The sequence below is a fragment of the Tursiops truncatus genome, chromosome 4 (assembly GCF_011762595.2).
Source record: "Tursiops truncatus isolate mTurTru1 chromosome 4, mTurTru1.mat.Y, whole genome shotgun sequence".
Classification (NCBI taxonomy): Eukaryota; Metazoa; Chordata; class Mammalia; order Artiodactyla; family Delphinidae; genus Tursiops; species Tursiops truncatus.
In genome coordinates, this window is record NC_047037.1 from 48,729,006 (window position 1) to 48,752,050 (window position 23,045).

At 39.9% G+C, this 23,045-nt stretch overlaps 1 protein-coding gene across 3 annotated transcripts in view; it reads right to left on the reverse strand.

Annotated features, from left to right (window-relative positions):
* The window catches only part of TNIK (TRAF2 and NCK interacting kinase), a 408,961-nt gene that overhangs the window by 137,556 nt on the left and 248,360 nt on the right, over nucleotides 1–23,045 (reverse strand). For all 3 annotated transcript variants that reach the window (XM_073803896.1, XM_033855468.1, XM_033855467.1), the window contains exon 4: nucleotides 12,958–13,083. In XM_073803896.1, coding sequence (XP_073659997.1) covers nucleotides 12,958–13,083 — 126 coding nt within the window. The remainder of the gene's footprint in view (nucleotides 1–12,957; nucleotides 13,084–23,045) is intronic.

A 23,045-nucleotide genomic window follows, 5' to 3' on the forward strand; every position in this document is an offset into this window, starting at 1 on the left:
GCCACAACAGTGAGAGGCCCGCGTACCGCAAAAAAAAAAAAAAAAAAAAAAAAAAAAGAATAAAATTGGCAATGTTTGAAGAAAATGAGGAACCAACTTCTTATATTGAGACTGGTAGATAAAGGGAAAGAATGAAGAATTTACACTTCCTTTCTTATACAAGTTTTACCACAGTGATTAAATAATAAAAGAGGTAAAACTTCTCTTCACGAGAAAAAAATATTCCATCTAATAAGTGAAGAAGACATAATAGAATTAGAATATCATTATTTCACAACCTCTAATAAACTAGTGGATTTAGGCACTGATGATCAGTGACTGCTAACATTAAAAAAAAAAAAAAGAAAGAACCAGTTATGATTTGCTTCTTGATTAGAATAACACAACATCACCTCAGGAGTAGTCTTGCCAAAAACAAAAAAACTAAACAAAACAAAAACCCAAAACTAAATCTGATCAAGCCTCTACTTCCAGTTACCAATTTACAGGAAATTCAGAGGACTGAGGAACATGTTACATCATGGGGATATAATCAACAAAACCTAGAATAAAAAACTCCACAGGGTAAATGGCCCATTTGCTTCAACAAATACATATCAAGAAGGATAAAGAGAGATGGAGGGGAAATCTGTAGATTTTAAAACATTTAAAAAGATATACCAACAAATTGCAATGGATGCAACTTATCTGGTAGTGATTTTTTTTTAAATGCTGCTAAAATTTTTGAGACAGTCTACAGTCTAGATATTTGCTGACATTAAGGAAATGTGGTTGACATTTTTTAAGTGTGATAATAGTACTGTGGATATCTGAAAAAAATGGTCCTATATTTTAGAGAAACATACTGGAGTACTATGGATAAAATGATATGATGATAGTTTCTTCTACAAATAGTACAGGGTCAACTGGATAGCCACATGTGAAAGAATGATGTTGAACCCTTACCTCATGCCACATACAAAAACTATCTCAAAATGGATCAAAGACCTAACTATAAGAGCAACAACTGTAAAACTCTTAGGAGAGAACATGGGGTAAATTTCCATGACCTTGGACTTGGCAATGGTTTCTTAACTAAGACAGCAAAAGCACAAACAACAAAAGAAAGAGATAAATTGGATTTCATCAACATTAAAAATTTTGTGCATTGAAGGATACTATCAAGAGAGTGAAATAACAACCCATAGAAAAGTATATGCAAATCACATATCTAATAAGGGTCTAGTATCCAGATTGTATAAAGAACTCTTACAACTCAACAACAAAAATAAAAACAACACAATTTAAAAACAGGCAAAACACTTGAATAGACATTTCTCCGAAGAATATATACAAATAGCTAACAATGTTCCACATCAATAGTCGTTAGGAAAACGTGAGTCAAAAGCAGAATGACGTATCACTCCACACCTTCTAGGATGACTATAATTAAAAAAAAAAAAAAGCAGAAAATAATATGTTGGCAAAATGTGGAGAAATTGGAACCCTCCTACATTGCTGGAGGGAATGTAAACTGAGACAAACTGTTTGATGGTTCCTCAATAAGTTAAAACATAGAAATACCACATGACCTAGCAATTCCACTTCTAGGTATATACCCCCCAAAATGGAAAACAGGTGTTCAGACAAAAACTTGCATATGAATGTTCAAAGCAGCACTGTTCACAATAGACAAAAGGTGGAATTAACCACTGTCCATCATCAGATGAATAAAATGTGGTATAGGCATACAACAGAGTATTATGAATGAAGTACTGATGCATGATACAACATTGGATGAAATCTTGAAAACATTATGCTTACTGAAATAAGCCAGAGGAAAAATGCTAAATATTGTATGAATCCATTTATATGAAATATCCAGAAAGGGCAAATACACAGAGACAGAAAGCAGATTAGTGGTTTCCAGGCACTAAGTGGAGGGAAGAATGGGAGTTCTAGCTTAATGGGTACAGAGTTTCCTTTTGGGGTGATGAAAAAGTTCTAGAACTAGACAGAGGTGATGTTTGCACAACACTGTGTACTTAATCCCACTGAATTATACACCTTAAAATTATTAAAATGGTAAATTTCAAGCTGTGTGTATTTTACCCGAATTTTTTTTTTTTAAAGATGATGAGATTTGTTTCAAAATAATAGAAGGGAGGAAGTAGATGGCTGTGTAGATGGGGCAGGATTGACTACTGGTTTGATGACTGTTGGGGCTAGTTTTGGGCACATTATACTGTTCTGTCTACTTTTGTGTATTTTGGGGATTCTCTATAAATACAAAGTTAAAGAAAATCTCAGTTATGTAAATTGTGGTTTAACAGCAGCAGGATGGACCAAAGAAACATCTTTGGGTAGAAAGAAAAGAACATTTTCTGAAGTGCGCAAAACATGTTTGTGCCCCTTCTCCAAATCCTACCTTGAAAAACACAGTGACCAGACCTCCTACAAATGCATCCATTGCTCCTGTATCAGCTGGAGAAAATGTCCCACCATTGAGTTCTATTAGCCACATAACTATAATTCCCAAGGAAAGCAGTGGAAGCCCAGTGACTCCGGTCTTTCAAAATTAGATTGGACAAAATACTTTCAAATATTCAGTAGGAAACAATCCTGCTCTAGCCAGGCACTAATGTCAGTGGTTTCTATAATTTGCTTCTCCATTCAGCTCCAGCTGAAGGCTGCTAAGTTCTTTTCATCTCACTACGGAACAAAATGATTGTTAAATTATGTAATGGGATTTGTTTTTTAAAGAAAAAGAAAGAAAGAAACCAGCCTTTGCTAGCAATCGGTTCCTGCAGCCTCACAGCAACACTGGTAATTACTGCCACCACACAGCGGGGACACTCCCTCACCACAAGTAACCTCATCACATTAATAAACAGAAACAGGGCTCAACATGCCAAGCCCAGCAGTGATAAGTCAATAACTTCACATCTCACAGGCAAGGAATAATGCATCATTAATATTCTTTCTGAAAGAAAGTCCTCAAAGAGTTGACACTGGGGCAACAATGCTTGCTAACATTTACTGAGAAGTTGCCATGTGCCAGACACTGGGCTGAGTGATTTGCACTTATTGTTTCATTAATTCTCCTTCTCCTCAATTCCCTTTTCTTTATTTATTTGGAAATGAAGGTTAGTTAGTTATGGTCTGCAGCCTTATCCATGGTATGTATACTCGTTAAGTAACTAGGGCAGGGTTGAAAGCATCATGCTTTCTCAAGTACTAACTGTATGAACTTGGGCATGTTCCCTAACTCCGCTGGGCTCAGCACCCCGCCACCATCACTATTAAAACAAAATAAAAGCATCAGCCTTATGTATGTGATGTGAACACTGTGTTCTACAGAATGGAAAGCTTCTGGTAGCCAGAAATCTCAAACTCTATTACTTATCCATTCTTTGGTCTGTTTGCATTTATTAAAAAAAAAGTTTCCAGCTTGGAAGATAGCATTAATAGCTCCCCAAGGTCCACTTCACTTGGATGGTGAGGAAATGGCTGAAAGAGCACCTATAAAGGGCACGGTGCACATGTGTTTCTAAAACTTCTGTTAATGAAAGAGTACCAAGGACACATGTCTTTTTTTCAAGCTTGTATCACACAGCAAGGAGACACAGCAGTGCATCCTAAAACACTGGATCTTTTTATTTGGAGAGTTGGAAGAAGGTGTAAGAGGTTTAAAGAGAATCTTATATTTGAAATTCTCATTCAATATCACCTACACAACTGGGTCAGAAAATGAAAATACACATGCATGTCACTTGGGAAGAAAGGATGAAGGTTAAGTTAAAGTGAGGACAGAACTGCGCTCAGGCACGATGGGGGCTGGGCCTGGGCTGGACCTGGAACCTTGTCAAGGTGGAAATATTTAAAAAGCAGCACAGTGTGTAGTGCAACCCAACTGTTAGGGAAAAGCTTGCCTGGATTGTTGAATGTGGGTAGTTATTTCTATCTAAATTAAAATGGTTAATTTTTAAAAACAAAGGCTTCTAACATATTTCACAATTTGCATGGTTGTTTATCACATACTTTTGTCTGATGAGAAGGATGTTTTCTCTTAGAGGTTGTGGGGTAAGGGGGTACTTATTATGCCCTCCTGTGCTTTCCCCCTCCTTCAGGACGGTATTTAAGAAAAGGGTCTTTGATTGGTAAACTGGAATTGACATATATACACTACTATGTATAAAAGAGATAACTAATGAGAACCTACTGTATAGCACAGGGAACTCTACTCAGTGCTCTGTGGTGACCTACATGGGAAGGAAATCCAAAAAAAGAGGGGATCTATGTTTATGTATACGTGATTCACTTTGCTGCACAAGAGAAACCAACACAACATTGTAAAGCAACTATACTCAAATAAAAATTAATAAAAGAAAAGAAAAGAAAAGAAAAGAGCCTTTGGCCTCAGCTGATCCCAGAAGGAGTCCCAGAAGCACTATGTGAGCCTTCCCTGAGGTCACCCCCTAACCGGGAGGGGCATGGGTTTGGAATCAGCAGATGCGGTCACTTCTAACTTGCTTTCTCCAACGCAAGTCACCTCTGAAAGAATTTAAAAAGGTTTATTCGCAGAGCCAGCCTAAGAGGCTTAGGATGATTTCTGGGGTCCCTATAGCATTCACTCACGTGCTAGTTAATTGGTTTTAAGTTCCTATAACAAGCAAGAAAGCTTTAAGGTATTTTAAAACTGCAGGACTAGCCTAGAATATCTTGACAAGAACATATTCCCCCCAAATGTCACTAGTCAGTCACCCACAGGAAAAATGACTACTAACAGATTCCTTCTCTTTTATAGTAAAAGGAGGGGTGGGAGACAGGGGTGAGGGAGAGGAGAGAGAGGGAGGATGAAGGTCGACCTAAGATGAAAGAAGTCTGCACCAAGCAATTGCAGGGGCAATCTAAGAAAAGGAGAGGAAAGATAAACTTCCAAGAATTCACAAGTCTGCAAAGGATCAGCCTATTGACCTTGAAGGTCCAGAAACATCAGCAAGGCACAGGATATTTTTATCATGTGTAGCTGGGAATAGCCAAAGATCCCATCTGCATGATTTATGAAGGTGTTAACGAAACCCAAACTCAGTACTTTGTTACAGAATGCTGCTTCATTTGCCAAAGGTAGTTTAAGTTGCACAATACAAAATGTGTGCATGGAAGTACAAAAATTGGTGGGTATACATTTATCATTTCAGTTAACTGATGCAAAGGTAAAGCAAAACTGTGGGGAATTTCAAATTTGGAAAAGCAACCTATACTGGCTTTTGCATTCATTTTTATTAATTTTTAAAAATTTTATTTATTTGTTTATTTTTATTTATTTATTTTTGGCTGCGTTAGGTCTTTGTTGCTGCACGCGGGCTTTCTCTAGTTGCGGTGAGCAGGGGCTACTCTTCCTTGGCGTGTGCGGGCTTCTCAATGCAGTGGCTTCTCTTGTTGCAGAGCACAGGCTCTCGGTGCACGGGTTTCAGTAGTTGTGGCACTTGGGCTCAGTAGTTGTGGCTCGTGGGCTCTGAAGTGCAGGCTCAGTATTTGTTGCACACGGGCTTAGTTGCTCCACGGCATGTGGGATCTTCTGAGACAAGGGATCGAACCCGTGTCCCCTGCATTGGTAGGCTGATTCTTAACCACTGCGCCACCAGGCAAGTCCCTTGCATTCATTTTTAAACTAGCATGTATTTGGGGAAACAAAAACTCCTTTGGCTTCTGAATTATATTCTTGGACTTGAAAACAGAATGCTTATAACCACAAATTCTAAGTCTTCCAAACATAAAAAGATGAGCCCCAAGGATGTGAAGTCTCAGGTTTTGTCAATAAAGTTTCTGGATATGAACAACTTTGTATGTTGAAAATGACAATCACAGTTTGAATCTCCTAAGCTAGCTGGTATTCTTAGCAAGAAGCCTGCTCAAAGGACAACTAGAAATGTTCAGTAGTTGCCCATGTCTAAGGAGAGAGCCATCTTAGAATCAGCATGACAGCATTCAAAGAAAGAGAAGTTAGCTACGTCTTGGATTTGGTACCTGGTGCTCCAATTTCTCAGTATGCATGCAAGACCTTCTGGAGGGTATTTCCTGTTAGGGATAAATCACCACATGTCCACTTGAGTCATGGACTCAATCATAGAAACTAACCTTAAAGGCTAGTTTTAGAAGAATTTGGGGTGGGGATAGGGGAGCAAGTTTTCAGGAAAGTTAAAAATAGGAAAAGTAAAAGCAACACTGGCTTTAGAGGACTTAGGACTAAGAAACTCGGTAGATGAGAATTTTGAGAAGTGCAACACAAACAGGAATATTGACTTTGGCTCAAAATTAATCTAGAATAGGAACCAGAGGGTTGTAGAGACCATTAGCAGAGTAATTGTAAGCATATATAAAGTCTTCCTTTTGCTAAGGTGAAAAGCAGTTTAAGCACAGTTCAAATGAAATTCATTGGGATAAAAGAAGAAATCATTTTCACATTCTTGTCCTCTGACAAGAATTAATCACCCATTAATTCATAAAAATGATTCCATTAAAGCTGAATTCAAGCCCAGTTGCAAAGTAGTAAATCAGGTGTAGCTTTGGGGCAGCTACACATGCAATGGGGCAGCTCCAAGACTGGGAGACTGTTTACAATCCCTCCTCCTACTATTTCAGGCACGCTTCTATATTTACCAAATTCAGCTTTACAAATTTCTACTCACAAATAGTAAGAATCAATCACTTCTCCAGACAAGTGATCTAGGCTGTATATATGAAGGAAGAGACTTCTTTAGTAATAAAATTATAAAACACTAATTAACCCCCTCTGTCCTATGAAAGCCTCACTTCTGATGCATAGAACTAAGAAAAGAGTAAATTTCAATGAACTGTTCAGGAGACTCAGCTACAGGTGGTTGGGTTTTTAATGGTACTATCTGCAGCACTTTACATTTCAATCTTAAGACAACCAAAAATGTTAGTAGGCATGCTTTTTGCCAAACCAAGATGCTACAGCAATGTAAATCCAAACTATAAGAAACTTGGATTTCGGGGGCTGTGGCCAACATCACTGCAGATTCTAGAAAGGATCCCCCATTGGTGATTGAAAGACATCTTGGTTCATCCCAGTATCTCATTTCCAGATGATCTTACATGGGGCGTGGACAAGCAATGTCAGTGCATGAAGTGGAGCGTGCATGGAAGACAGCAGGCAGTGACGGGCCTCTTGTGCAATTGGAGTGGGTGCGTGCCCTCTAGGCAGCCGAGCTACTGCTCTAACATGCTGCTGATATTCAGGACTTCAGGCCCAAGAGTTCCAGATCATCTGATTTTTCAAAACCTTTCAAGGAATCCAGACTTTTGTGTGGAACTGCTGTACTTTTTTTTTTTTTTTTTTTTGCGGTACGCGGGCCTCTCACTGTTGTGGCCTCTCCCGTTGCGGAGCACAGGCTCCGGACACACAGGCTCAGCGGCCATGGCTCACGGGCCCAGGCGCTCCGCGGCATGTGGGATCTTCCTAGACCGGGGCACGAACCCATGTCCCCTGCATCGGCAGGTGGACTCTCAACCACTGCGCCACCAGGGAAGCCCTGCTGTACTTTCTTCTAACGTTGGCATCATTAAAGCACCACCACCTTATGTGGGCCAAACTAAACCCCTTTACCTGGGTAGCAATTAGTCTCGGGGCCGCCAGTTTGAAAACTCAGACCTTGTCCAAATTTATCATTTTTATAAGAAAGAAAGCAATGACAGTGATGCTGCCTCTGCTCAAGGTGAGACTCCAGGTCTCTGGACTCCAGGCCAGGTCTTAGGCAGCTGCTAGCATGTTTCCCCTAAATGCACACAACATAATTTCTTAATGCTTAGCTCTACAAGTCTTCAAGGATACAGTCTAATAAATGGCTTATTGAGTCATCTCAGTATAATAATCTGCTATGTCACTTGAACAACCTACATTTTGGAAGCTAATCAGAAATGTTTTTCCTTTTATAAGGTAGTCTAGAGCCGTGATTGTTGAGGTGGTATCAAAAAAAGGTAGCAAAACATGTGTGATTTCGCTTTCTAACTTTAGGAAATTAACCCATTTAATAGACAGGCCTTCTCACTCCCGGTGTCTGAATGGCGCAGCAAAGTGGAGAGCCTCTCTTTGCTGAGATGCAGCAGAATGAGATGGCCATGTTGTGTGTCAGGGTTCGCCTTGTTTCGGAGAGATCGGAATCTTTATTGAAAGAGCTCCCTTTTTTGATTTCCGGATCAGGCCCTGAGCAGTTGATAAGGGAGAATTACTTGGCCATTATCAGAAGTAGTTGTATTTCCACAAAGAGCTGGTACTAAACAACAGTTTATCTCTACGACAAGACTGATAGAATTCACACAGATTATAATTCAATCAGACACCTGAAACAGCACATATATTGGTTGGTGGCCTATGTGCAAACCTCTGTCCTCCAGCCACAGCAAAAGAAATACCTGGGGGATAGTTCCTGTCACCTGAAAACTGGGAATAAATGTTAGAGAGTGCTGCGCTTGGTTGCTACAGGCTCTGTCTCTACACAATCCATAATAATATTTTTATATAAATGTAATCCTAACAGAATGCCATTAGCCCAAAGAGTCAACTCTCTGTGACCTTTGCAACTATTTGCTAAAACACTCCCAAAAGGTTTAATGTGCTTTTCAAAGTATATTTCTTAGACTTAAGAAATACTGTCTTCCTAGCAGCTAGCAGGTCTTGCTGTCCTCTTTGAAAGCTGGGGAAACTGACAAATGAAGATGAACGGTGAACTCAAAATAGATTTGTGTAAAGGCAAAGCTTCAGTCCTATTTGGAACACCAACCTCTGAAACTATTTTCCCAACTATTGGAACTACTTTTCACAACAAAAAGGAGAAGAATGTAGGGTTCAGGGGCCTGATTCTAGCATGAGGCACCTTGGGGTTAGCTAATACACTGGCTTCATCACTCACTAGTTGTGAATCCTTAAGCAAACTTCTTAACTGCTCTAAGGCTAATTTCCTCATCTGTAAAGCGGGGATAATGAGAATATCTAATTTGTAGAGGGATTGTGAAGACCTAATGAAATAATATGACAATGCAAACAAATACAGGACTTGGCACACGGTAGGTAGGTGCTAAATATTACTTGCCATTGTTATTAACACAGAATGGCCCAAATTTAGTGAGTCAGAGGTCTTGGAACAAGTACACACTAATATATTCTATAACCAAGTTCCCATCAATATTGTGATCTGGTGTTAATTTGCCAACTATTATGTTTCTGTTCTGCCTTTAATTTTCTAAGTTCCTCCTTAGTTTGCCATCAAATAGAAGAAGAACAACTAGAAAAAGAAATGATGCTCTTGTACCCATGAGGCATTTCATAGCTTTGTATTTTTATCCCCAGTGACATGAAGCTAATGGACCATTTCTAGTGGGGACAGTCAGAAGAGTCCTCTGCATGGGCACACATCTGACAAGAGGGATGCTCTCTGTCTACCAAGCAGAATGTGGGGCATAAAATTGCCGCATTCTGCCACCAGCATTTGACTGCAGGTGGGGAAAATGGAATGTGAAGGCAGAGTTCCTCCCCCCGTGGCACAGGTTTGGAAGTGATCACTACTTGTAGATGCCCCTTTGTGAACTTCAGGAAGGGGATCAGCTTGCTGAAACAGTCTCCTCATTGGCCTTCCTGCTCCCCCTCTGGCCCCCATCTGGTCTAGTCTCAACCCAGCAACCAGAGGGACCCCTTCACTCTATGGGTCAGATTCCATCCCTTCATCTTCAAAACCCTCCAGTGGCCCCCAGCTCACTCAGAGTAAAAGCTGACATCCTGCCAATGTCCTGTAAGGCCCTGCCTGATCTGGCCCCAGGTCTCATTCCCACATCTTCCAGTCACACTGGCCTCACTGTTATTCCCGGAAAACACTGGGCCTGGAATGCCCTTCCTCCAGGTATCTACAATGGGGCTTCCCCTGGCCACTGCAGCACCTACCCGCAATCCTCATTAGTCGTTCCCTGCTCTTCCAGGCATTTATCCTCCTCCAGCATGCTGAGTAGCTTTCTGACTTATTATGTTCATTGTTTGTGGTCTGTAGCAAGAATGTAAGCTGCATGCAGGTAGGGGCTTTTATCACTTTTGTTCACTGATATATCATAAGTGTCCGTAAGAGTGCCTTGCGTCTCGCAAGTGCTTGATGTGTATTTGTCGGATGGATGAATGAATGGATGAATAAATGAACACATACTCATGCAGGCTCCTAGCTCCCAGGAACCACAGCCATCTCCATGGGAAGAGCCACTGGCCAGGGTGCGAAATGGTGGGCAGTGACTTGTTTCCAGAGCATAAAACCTCCTGTTTGTGCTGTGCAGATGCAAACAGGCTTGCTTCTTTCTTCCAGTGCCAGTCTGAAAATGGACTGCAGATTTTGCTCATTAAAAAAAAAAAAAAATTTAAAAACCCCAAAACTTCCAGTGCCTTTTGCAGAACTTCAGGCCAAGCAAAACTGTCACATTTCAAGACATCTGCATTCTTGTCATGTGTCCATCCATTAATGAGCTCGGAGGCTCTGAGAAAGACAATTAGCTTCACTGGGATCCAGTAAAATAAATGACAACTAATTTTCTTTCCAGCTTAAAAAAATCTCAGCATTAGGAAAAAGGTGAAAAAAAGTCAAGCCCTGCTTGACCACTCCTCTCCTTCCTCAGCCAATGATTTGTAATATATATACCTAAATTTTAATAGTTCAGCCTAATAAGAAAACTATCCTGTCTGGCCCATCTCACAAAGGAATGATATTAATAGTTACGTGTGACTCATCTGGAAATAGTTGTACTACCTCAAGTGATAAGCCAGAGGTGATTCCAAAGCTGTATTAATGCTTTCTTTTAATCTGGAGCCATAGCTCTGACCGAACCAAAAAATGCTTCTGCAGACAGTATCAAAATAGCTATCATTCTCCTCTTGTCATCTGCTGCAGCTTGAAGTAAGGCAGGGGTCATTGCTAAAATGTTAGATTCCTGGCAGTATAAAAGTGCTTTGGGAACACAGAGATATTTAAACTGGTGCCATCTCATCGTATCCTGCTGAACATGCAGGCCACAGGGAAACTGAACTCTCACAAGTATCTGTAGCAATTATTGGTTTGAACCAGTAATAGTAGTAGTAATAATCATAATCATAGCAACCAAGTTTGTACCAATAATATCACTTTCATTCATAAAACAACTATTTTGTCAGCATCACATGCCCAGCCCCTTCCTAGTGTTGAGGAAGACACTGAGATGCAAAAGACACATTCCTTGTCCTCAGAGCCTGTCTATATGAGGAGCAAAGATAGCCCAATGAGAAGCAATTAAGAAAGACATGAAAAAAAGTTTCCAAAATTAAATTACTGAAATTACTACCCAGAAACAAATATCTTCAACATTATTGGCATACATTATTCTAGACATCCCCGTCATGTTAATATATGTATATATATATATTTTTTCCTTTTTCTTTCTTTTTTTGACACAAAAAAAGAAAATGTACTATATCTAATCATAGCCTCTTAAAAAAGCTTTTAAAAACCCTTACTATAATCGTTCACGTTCATCCATTTGTAAACATAAACCTACATCATTTTAACTGGCTGAATATTGTCCCTTAATGGATTTACTTAAGTGATTCCCTATTAGTTAGCATCTACATATATTTTTATGTAGTTACCCAAATATTCATTTAGGATACATTCCTGTGTGTGAAAATACTGGGTCAAAAGTAAGGCATTTTCTCTGGGAGATTAAATATAGATATAGATACAGATATAGATATCTGTGTGTGTGTGTGTGTGTGTGTGTGTGTGTGTGTGTGTGTGTGTGTGTGTGTTCCAACTATCCTTGTGTAAAGTTGTACCAACATTCATTTCAAGCAGGGGGCGTGAATGTCCATTCTGAGTATATCATTAAAAAAAACCTTTGCCAATCTCCTGGGTAAGAAGTGGTATCTAATTCTTGTTTTCTTTTGCATTTATATTGTCAGTAAGATTACACTTTATTGGTAATTGACATTTATTACTTTGTTAATTGCTGCCTTGTCTTAACTCAATCTTTCTATTAATCATTTCACATATTTTCTTATTGATTTATAAAAACTCTTCATCTCTAAAGGCTACTAAATTCCTTCTCATCATATATTTCTTAAATTAGCTATTTGCATTTTTTACTTTGATTATTGCATTTTCTGTATTTTTTATATTGTAAAGAACTTACATTCAATATTAGATCCTGAATCTTTAATGATGGACATCAAAAAAGTCTTTAAAATATACCTGAATTCAATACCAGCTTTCTCTAAAATATACCTGAATACAACTATAACCATAGATCTACACACATTTCTAAACGTATTCAAATATTTTTTGAACTTTCATTTTTCACAATAAAATCTTTTAAAAATTGTTATTAGTTTTTCATGTTTCCTTTTGTCCTTTATTTTATATTCATTATTTTATCTTTTACAGCAAAACTGTCTATGGACAATTAGTTTTGCGGCGAAACTGCTTGTGGTGAAACTGCGTGCAGCAAAGATGTTTAAGCCAAGATACAGGACATGAATTTACTTCTCTGTAAACCTTAGTTTTGTCATACAAAAAAATGAAGCTAATAATAATGTCTACCTCAAAGAGCTAGAATAAATGATGAGATTCATTAAAAGCAAACAGCATGGTACCTAAAGTATAAGAAAAACTCAATAAAGGTAGTCATTAGTGGGAAAAAAAACAGAGAACCTAACAACTAGCTTTAGGGACGGTCCACATTAAGGGATAGGAGATAGAGAGTTATTCAAGGAAATGGGAGAAAACGTCGAAAACACAATTTATGGATATCATGGAGTAAAGGATTTCAAAGAACAACTGAACCTAGTAATGAGGATAGAGAAATGCATTTCAGTAATGAGGATAGAGAAATGCATATTCAGTCCTGGGTGTTTTCTATGTAAGAAAAGCGAATTTGGGCAGCACTACCTACCCAAAGTTGGTCATCCATGCCTGGTGGGTTCTTTTTGATAAAAGCACCATAGTATGTAGCAATATTCCGGTGATGAGAATATTTCTTCAACATGTTAATTTCCTGTTTGATTTCTTCCTCTTCATCCTATATTAGAACAATAAATATTGTCATGAAAATCCAGTGTCTTTAGTAGGATTCTGTTTTTCATCACCATCTATATCAACTATGCAATAATTTCTTTCTTAAGTTTTTTCTTCTGTGGTAACAAACAAGCATAATTACCATGTAACTTGACTTTCTTCCTTGACTACAAAGAAAAAATTTACAAGATAACACATTGGCAGTCCAAGGGGGTCTTCTGTTTGTACAGCAAACCAATATAGCAGGCAACCTGCTAGGAAAAAAAAAATTCCTCATCCTTTCACATGGAAGAGGTTCAGGTAGACAAGCTATTAAGATAAAACTCACTCTAGGCCTCTGGGTACTATGTCCATCAAGTACCTATCACTGATCATACCTGGTATAGGGAAGATTAAGAAAAGTGAAAAGAAAAAAAATACAGCCTCTTCGATTTAAAATTTGTTAGGTTCATTTTCTTTGAAGTCTCCTTTTATTGAAGTCCCTGATGGAAGATGATGAAAGTCAGATGGGGAAAGGGAGCAGGGGTAAGTTCCCTCCATCTGAGGATGTTCACAAAGCAGGAGTACCCATCTCACCTTCAGGAAAGTACACATGAAAAGAAAGGGGACATGTGGTAGTGCCACGAATGTGAAAAGAAAGAACCCTCCTACAGAGTAAGTTTCCTAATTCAGATTTCACTCATTCCCAGTTTCAATTTGGAGTCCACTAACTTGGGCCTTTTTAAGAGAACCTGATATCACTGGTGAAGAGTGTGTGTGTCCTCCCATAATTTTTTTTAAGAATATTTATTTATTTATTTGGCTGCACCGGGCCTTAGTTGCAGCACGCAGGATCTAGTTCCCTGATTAGGGATTGAACCCAGGTGCCCTGCACTGGGAGTGTGGAGTCTTAACCACTGGACCACCAGGGAAGTCCCTCATAATTTTACTTTGAAATGTACACATCAATTGGACTTTTACATAGTATTTTATTCTTGAGGTTGGTGGAAAAGATTTCTAGCCCAGGAAAACTGTTTTAGATGCAGCAGTAAGAATCTCTGCGTGTAAGATGTTACACGGCCATTACCTGAAAGACCATTCACGGCGTGTCCCTGTCTGTACCCTCACCTCCTCCAGCTACTTGGTCTCTACGTGGCTGGGCCCTTCTGTGGGCTCCCATGAGTGTCTTCTTTCCCCTTCCTCTTCTTCACATAATTTCTACTCATCCTTCCTGACTGAGTTTAATGGACACTCTTGAGGGATGTTTTCCCTAATTCTCTCGGGTAATGTCAAGTCTCCCCACTATATCCTGTCCACCCCCAAACCTGCACACACATTTGTTGGTACTAGAACAGAGGTATGGGTCATACTGTGTCATAATTGCCCTTTTACTTGACTCCCTTCTCCATGGCTTGTAAGCTCTCTTCTGCCTTCAGATCTCAGTTCCAGGATCCCTTCCCCAGCAAAGTTCTCTGAGCTGCCTGCCTGTGGTTCTAGCCCCAGGGATCTTCACGTGTCTCTTCCTTTGCAGCGCCTACCAGAACGGCAATCCATGCTTATCTATCTAAACATTTGATTGAAGCCTCTCTTCCCTGTCAATCCATAAAAACTATCAACACAGGGATCCTGCGTGCTTTTGCTCTTTATAAATAACATCCTAGCATCAAGCAAACTGCCTGTGAATAAATATGAATAAAAGAATGAATACCTAATAAAGTTCCAACCACTTACAGCAGCATTCCTTACAGCTTGAAAGGAACTGGTAAAAATAAGAGGAGGAGAGTGGTGAGACGCTGACATTTACTGACCACCCAAAAATAAGTTTTAGTAAAAAGCAATGGAGGTTTGCAAACCTAGGAGAACGCAGTATGTTACATATGACATGGCTTAACTAAGTCAAAGACTAGGTAGTCTCAAAATAGAATGTATGCTTGGGATGCCGAGCTAAGAAGAAGCACGTGGCCTTAACAAAGGAGGGGAGGAGAGGAGTGAGGGGCTGGGATGGGGGCAGGGGATGCCCATGCTGACCAAAGAAATCTTCCCTGCGGCTACCAGAAACTGCCTAGGCCTTCACTGCAAGCCTAAGGAGAGACTGACCTTCACAGCCCTTCAACTTGTTGCAGGGTCCTGCAGCAGGCCTCCAAAATGTCTGACGATTGTGCATGTTAGCTATTTTAAACCCACCACGCGGGGCCTGATAATCGTGGATGAATATAGGATGTGAGCAGATGTACTTTAGGGAAGTCTAGATAAAAGGGGAGAAAACAAACCTGAGGGTTTCTGGGGCAGTCTGGCATCTGCTTTCGATTAAAGAGGCAAGCACATGAGACAGTAAAACACCCGTCATTTTCCAGCGGCCGCCGGACAGACTCAGCTTGGGTCATTCTTAGTGAGAAGCGGGGCTGGTTCTACAAGTATTTGCTGCCTGCCTCAGGTTCCCAACGGGATGGTGGCTGATGCCAGGAGAACGAGAGGAGGAAAAAGTGCCTAAAAAAGCTCACCATATCATTAAGGAAACAAGAACTTATGAAACAGTTAAATAACAGTGTGATTCAGTATATAATTAAATCCAAAACAAACAGTACTGGAGACCAGAATGAAGTCAGCATGTTCTCCATGGCTTTGCAAAGGTAAACTGAGGCAACGTGGTAATGAAGAAAGCATATGCTTTAAGTCAGGAAAATGAGGGGTGGCAGGTGGGGTGCACGTTCAGCTTGAGCTCCACTCCTTTCCGGCCGCATGATCTCAGGAAAGCAGCCTACCTTTTGGAGCCTAATTTTTCTCATCTATAAGGAGATACAGATTTTATAATAGTATCCATATTATTCTATGTCCCAATCTTCTGTGAAAATTAAATGAAGTATGTGAAAGTTATAAAATATAATACAAAATAAACATTATTATTAATCTTCTCAACCAATAAATAAATAACAAAGGTAGGAGAGGGCAGGAATGTAAGTAACTTGAGTTTTAGGTTTAAATTGTTTAAATTCCAAACACAGTTATGGAACCACTGTGGATCATGGTTACGTAGCTCTAATATATAACCTTGATCTTGATCTTATATGGCCTTGTAAGTGAGCGTGAAATTTATCAGGCCTTCAGGGCTACTGTTCATCCAGATTTCAAGACTAGTGCAAGGATGGCCTTAAGTTACTCAGTGAAACTGAAAGGGAGGCACTTATTATGACCATGAGAACACATTTAACCCCTTCATAAGCAGTCCAACCTCTTACAATACGGCTCATTGAAGGAGATGGGTTACGATGCTTTCAAAAGGACAAAACAACAACTGAGGCTAGAATTAGATTACAAAGTTATAAGAAGCTTATCTTCTGTTTTGTAAATGGATTATTCTTATGTCTTGAGAATTGAGCACAGGGATCAAGCTCACTGGGAAACTAATGACCACTGGGTCATAGTGAAAAACAAAGTAATGGTACCAAATTGTCACAAATGTTAAAGGGGAGTAATTTTAATAAGCTAAGTCCAATACTCTAGGAAGAACCATGATCTCAATCAGAAGACTTCAAAATCTTGTCCAAGCTGACTTATTATGTCAAGTCAGGCACGGCCATTTAAACTCTCCGAATGCCAGTTATTTTCACCTGTAAATGGGAAAAAGGATACCTATCAAAGTCACCTCCTAAGGCTTAGAAACGATTAAGTGCTTACGTAAGCACAGCTTTATTATCAACATAAAGAAGACCGTCTTTTCTCAAGATGACGAGAATCTATTTATTGCTTACTATTTGTGGTAGACTAAAAGGAAAAACGGCCGGATATGTGGCAGCCTCCCACCTGAAGAGGTGGAGTTCATTTCCTCTGCTTGTCTCTGGGCTTGGCCATGTGATCTGCTTTGGCCAACGGGACATTAGGAAATGCGACGCAGCAGAGACTTGAAAAGTATTTATGTGTAGGGATGGACTTCTCTTACTGCTTGCAGAGAACACTTTTATGTGAAAAACGAGAACCAGCCTCCTGGAAGATGATAAAACAGGTGAAGAGACAGCGCTTTTCAAATGCAAGGAAACGGATGATCCCAGACAATGCTTTCAAGCCACCGGCTGCCTCTGATGCCTATATGATGATCACAACCGTGGTCATAAAATATAGCCAAAGCCAACCTTACGTAACGTTTTGTCCCAGAGGTTGTATGTGTATCATCTCATTTAATATTCAAAACAGCTCTATGAAGTACATGTTTTTAACGATCCCATTGAACAAATAAGGAAAACGAGTTTCAGAGAGTTTATTCCTATTTTAAATGTTACAGCTAAGATCCAAAGCAAGATTCGTCTGACTTCAAAGCCAGCCCTTTTAATTCTAAACTGAAAACTCCTAGACAGAAGAAAGGCAATTACCTATGGCGATAAAACCAAAGCTTCTAAATCATGAAAGAAGAGTTTAGGAGCACCTTAAGCCAGGGCTGAAGAGAAACCTGCCTTTGGTCCTCCAATTAAAGGAGCTTGTTAGCACACACTAATATTTGCTTATGAATGATTCCAGGGGATAAAGGAGGGATTTTAAGTTGCATATTTATTACACAGGGGAATATACTTTAAGCACCTACAATATAGTAGGATTCAAACACGGCATTAACGAGACACTTCCTATTAGTGTGCTCTATAACAAAGGGTTTTGCCCAACGTTCAGCTCTCAACCCATGGAAGAGGAATAAACCTGTGTAATTCTTACAACAGTCCAAGGGACTGGTCAGTTTGAACTCTCAAGGAAGTATGAGGTGTAGAGACTCATAAATGTGACTACACCCTGAGGTTCAGACACTGGCTAGAACCACTTCTGTTCCTGCTCACCTGTCCTGCTCTCCACAGTGGTTGCTGGCGTTAGGCAGGTTTTTGTGTTAACATGTCTACCATTTTCACCTTTGTCGCTGACTGAATGTGATAAAAAAATTGAAGACGAGTTATTGTTAAAGAATCATAGACGATTAGAATTTGTAGGGATTACTAACATCTTCTAAAATGTGATTTAAAAAAGAAACTTAATAATTTGTAGCACTAAAATCCCTTTCTCCAACAGAAATTTTATTCAGGATGCCAATATACAGCCTCAATAAAAACTAGACTTTTAAAATCAGTAAACATTTATTTTTATAAATTAAACTATTATATGTAGTACACACAGCTATATTTAAAATGGATAACCAACAAGGACCTACTGTAGGGCACAGGGAACTCTACTCAATATTATGTAACAATCTAAACGGGAAAAGAATTTGAAAAAAGAATAGACACTTGTATATTTATAACTGTATCATTTTGCTGTTCACTCAAAACTAACACAACATTGTTTATCAACTATACTCCAATATAAAATAAATAGTTTAAAAAAAAGAAACAGGGCTGCCCTGGTGGCGCAGTGGTTGGGAGTCCGCCCGCCGATGCAGGGGATGTGGGTTCGCGACCCGGTCTGGGAAGATCCCACATGCCACGGAGCGGCTGGGCCCGTGAGCCATGGCCGCTGAGCCTGTGTGTCCGGAGCCCGTGCTCCGCAACGGGAGAGGCCACAACAGTGAGAGGTCCACGTACCGCAAAAAGAATAAAGAAACAAAGGATGACTAAATTCTTAAAAAAATTAAACTATGTAATATTTAGATATAAAGTTAATCAATGACAACAAAGGGGCTATTTTAGTGAAGACAAATTTAGAATTTTTGAAAGAAAAAGTCACATATCAGCTTCAACATCTTACGAATTTTCTGTTTTGTTTTGGTTCCAAAGGATAGAGGAAATCTACATTTCCTCAGATAGGTAATTGTAAGTGGTAACAATTACTCTTAAAAAGCATGCCTTAAAATTTCAGTGGAAAATTCATACTGAATGACATTCTGCACATGAATGGAGTAACCCAGATTACAAATTGAAAAGTTGCTGTTTTCTTTTATTTTTAATTAATTAATTTTTTTTCACATCTCTATTGGAGTATAATTGCTTTACAATGGTGTGTTAGTTTCTGCTTTACAACAAAATGAATCAGTTATATATATACATATGTTCCCATATCTCTTGCATCTCCCTCCCTCCCACCCTCCCTATCCCACCCCTCCAGGCGATCACAAAGCACCAAGCTGATCTCCCTGTGCTATGCGGCTGCTTCCCACTAGCCATCTACCTTACGTTTGGTAGTGTATATATGTCCATGCCTCTCTCTCACTTTGTCACAGCTTTAATTTATTTTATTGAAGTACAGTTGACTGTAATGTTGTGTTAATTTCTGCTGTACAGCAAAGTGATTCAGTTATACCTATGTGTACATATTCTTTTCCATTATGGTTTATCACTGGATATTGAATAGAGTTCCCTGTGCTATACAGTAGGACCTTGTTGTTTATCCTTCCTATATATAATAGTTTGCATCTGCTAATCCCAAACTCCCAGTCCATCCCTCCCCCACCCTCACTCCCCCTTGAGAAGTTGCAATTTTCTAGTGTGTTCAAAGTTGGTATGTAACATTGAGTTTGAGGGTTTTTTAAAAAAATCAGTTTATTAAATATTAAAATATATGAAACATTAAATGAGATTTAAGCATGTATGGATCCTCTAAAATTATCTCAAGGTGGGTAAGCACCTGCAAACTATATATTTACAGATCTAAGGAAACAGGTCTAGCATGATTCAACGAGTTGCCCAAGCTCGTATTTCTTCATTGCAGCACTGATAGAACTTGGGTCTTTGCCACAGCATACTGCAAGCAGCACTTGGATTTGTTGTATATGTTAACCCTAAACTAAATGGATTCAGTCAATAAATATTTATCTGCTACTCTATCCCAGGCACAATGCTAAATAATAATAATAATAATATAATACAGTCGTCCCTCAGTATCCACAAGGGATTGGTTCCAGGATCCTCCATGGATACCAAAATCCACAGATGTTTAAGTCCCTTATGTAAAGTAGCAGAGCACAGCCGGCCTGCCATATCCTGGGTTACACATCCTCAGATTCAACTAACACTGCGAATACAGAGGGCCGAGTGTAATACAACAATGGACATAAAACATTCAAGCTCTTCCACAATGAAACTTACTATAGTCTCGTGGGGAACACAAATGGAAATCAAAGAATGATACAGATACATGCAAAATTACTAACTTGAGAGGTATGGGTAGCTGATGTAATTAGGGGCATGAGGGGAGAGAGCTGATAAATCCAAGTGTGAGCTGAATTTTAAAAGCCATGAGGGAGGTTACCCAGTTAGGGGAAAGAAAAAGTATAATGTGATGTGACTGAGGAGGGACTGGTTTCCTGGCAGAGAAACAGCGATTACCAAGGCCCTGTAGCTGGACAGGGCAGGGCATATGGTCTCCTATGGGAATCGTTGGTGCCATGGAGAGAAAATGAAAAATGTCTACAAGAGATGTCGTAACAGTAACAATGTGCACTAAACACTGTGTTCTACATATTGCTCTCAAATGCTTTATTTTATTATTTATTTATTTATTTATTTATGGCTGTGTTGGGTCTTCATTGATGCCGGCGGGCTTTTCTCTAGTCGCAGCGAGCGGGGGCTACTCTTTGTTGCGGTGCGCGGGCTTCTCATTGCGGTGGCTTCTCTTGTTGCAAAGCTCGGGCTCTAGGCGCGCGGGCTTCCGTAGCTGTGGTGTGCAGGCTTAGTACCTGTGCCTTGAGGGCTCTAGAGGCGCAGGCTCAGTAACTGTGGAGTACAGGCTTAGTTGCTCCGCAGCATGTGGGATCTTCCCGGACCAGGGGTGGAACCCAAGTCCCCTGCATTGGCAGGAGAATTCTGAACCACTGCGCCACCAGGGAAGTCCCTCAAATGCTTTATAAATAACCATATTTCCTTCTCACACTAAACGTATGAGAGAAGTAATATTATCCATATTTATACATGTGGAATAAGGGGAGGTTAAGCAACATGCCCGGGGTAAGAGAAACAGGAAGTGTCAAAAGTAGGGTAAACCCAGATGAGTGACAGTTTGCAGCGCTCTTCTTTACCACTAGGCTAACCTGCTCTCTCTTTAGTAGGAAGTAGTATCCCTTAGAGAAGCAGACAACACGAGGGTGACATGCATCCTTCCACACCCAAGCCTGCATTGATGTATGACTCCCAAGAGGACTATGAATTTTAAAAATAGGTTTTAACCCTAGGAATGTTGTCATTCATTTAAAATCTATGATAAATGAGATAGCTTTTGCAGCAACATGGACGGACCTAGAGATTATCATACTAAGTGAAGTCAGAAAGAGAAAGACAAATATTGCTTATATGTGGAATCTAAAATATGATACAAATGAACCTATCTAAGAAACAGAGACAATCACAGACATAGAGAACAGACCTGTGGTTGCTAGGGTTGGGGGGCATGGGGGAGGGTTGGGAGTGTGGGGAGTCTGGAATTAGCAGATGCAAACTATTTTATAGAGGATGGATAAACAACAAGGTCCTACTTGTCCTACTTGCACAAGGAACTGTATTCAATATCCTGTGATAAACCAAAATGGAAAAGAACATGAAAAAATATATAATATGTATATATATATATATATATATATATATATATATATATATATATATATATATAAACGGAATCACTTTCCAGAACAACAGAAATTAACACAATATTTTAAATCAACTGTACTTCAGTAAAATTAAAATAAATAAATAAATGAGATGGCTTACATCCTCAAGAATCCTCCACCTACATTCAGGTAACAGCCCACAGGAATCGGAATGGGTCTTCTTTTCTGACGGTATTAACAGTGTAAATGATAATGTCTTCCCTTTTTTCTTTGGTTACCGGAAAAAAATAACTATCAAATTCCCTGTGCCTTGTAATTTGGATCTGTTTTTTCTTCATCTGGCTTTCTAGTCTTTATATTTTCTCTGGTCTCTTGTTTTTACAAATATAATATCATTTTGTATAGCATCCACTATGTGCCAGGTCCTAGGTCAGCAGGCTCTGCAGGAGGTACCAAGATGGATAATGCACAGTTCCTGTTCTGGGCTCATTAAAGTCAGCAGGCTTTGAACGAGAAAGAGAGGACTCTTCATAAAAGGAAAACTAAAGGTGAGCTTCCCGTCATTCAGAAAGCCAATGTGTTGATGAGGAGGTCAAGCCTCAAAAGAACTCAACAAGAGGGAACCAAGTAAAGTCAAAAGAGGGACCTAAATGTGAGATGGGAAAGATGTGCTGGCAGGCAAAGGGGAGCACGGATCTACGAAAGGAGACCCCCACTGTCCACGGTTGAGGAACTTGGTAACAAATCTGGATTTGAATGGCCTGCTTAATGATTCCAGGCACCCCAACCTCTGTGGGCCAATCTCCTTACCTTCATGCATCTCAATTCCACTAGGGGGATAAAAGAACAAATTGTAGTTTTGATCAAATACTTTGAGGTACACAAATGAAAGGCACTACTAAAAACAAACCATCACAATGGAAAAACACTTCTAACAACGAGTGCACCTAAGTGTTCACCTTCATCAGTGTGGGGTATAGACAGGAGTCTCCAGGTCCATTTTTTGCTCTTAAGCAATCTCTGGAGCATGCACGCATACACATACTACAAGGCCACCCATTCATCACGCATGCACACGTGCAGAGACCCAGATACGCATAAGCCACCGAAAGGGGCGTAATCAGTACGTGAGGAGAAATGCTGAAGTGTGCATGGAGTAAGCAGCTCAGCGTGTCCATTTTTAGAACTTAGAAGCTTTCCAAGTTCTACGTGCTGTACAACACACAGAATTGAGACACTGGAAATAGCCCCAAAGGTGGAGGGTATTATGGAGACAAAAAAAAAATCTGTTTATCTTTTCTCTGTTAAAAGTTCTCAGGGCTTCCCTGGTGGCGCAGTGGTTGAGAGTCCGCCTGCCGATGCAGGGGACGCGGGTTCGTGCCCTGGTCCAGGAAGATCCCACATGCCGCGGAGTGGCTGGGCCCATGAGCCATGGCCGCTGAGTCTGCACGTCCGGAGCCTGTGCTCCACAACGGGAGAGG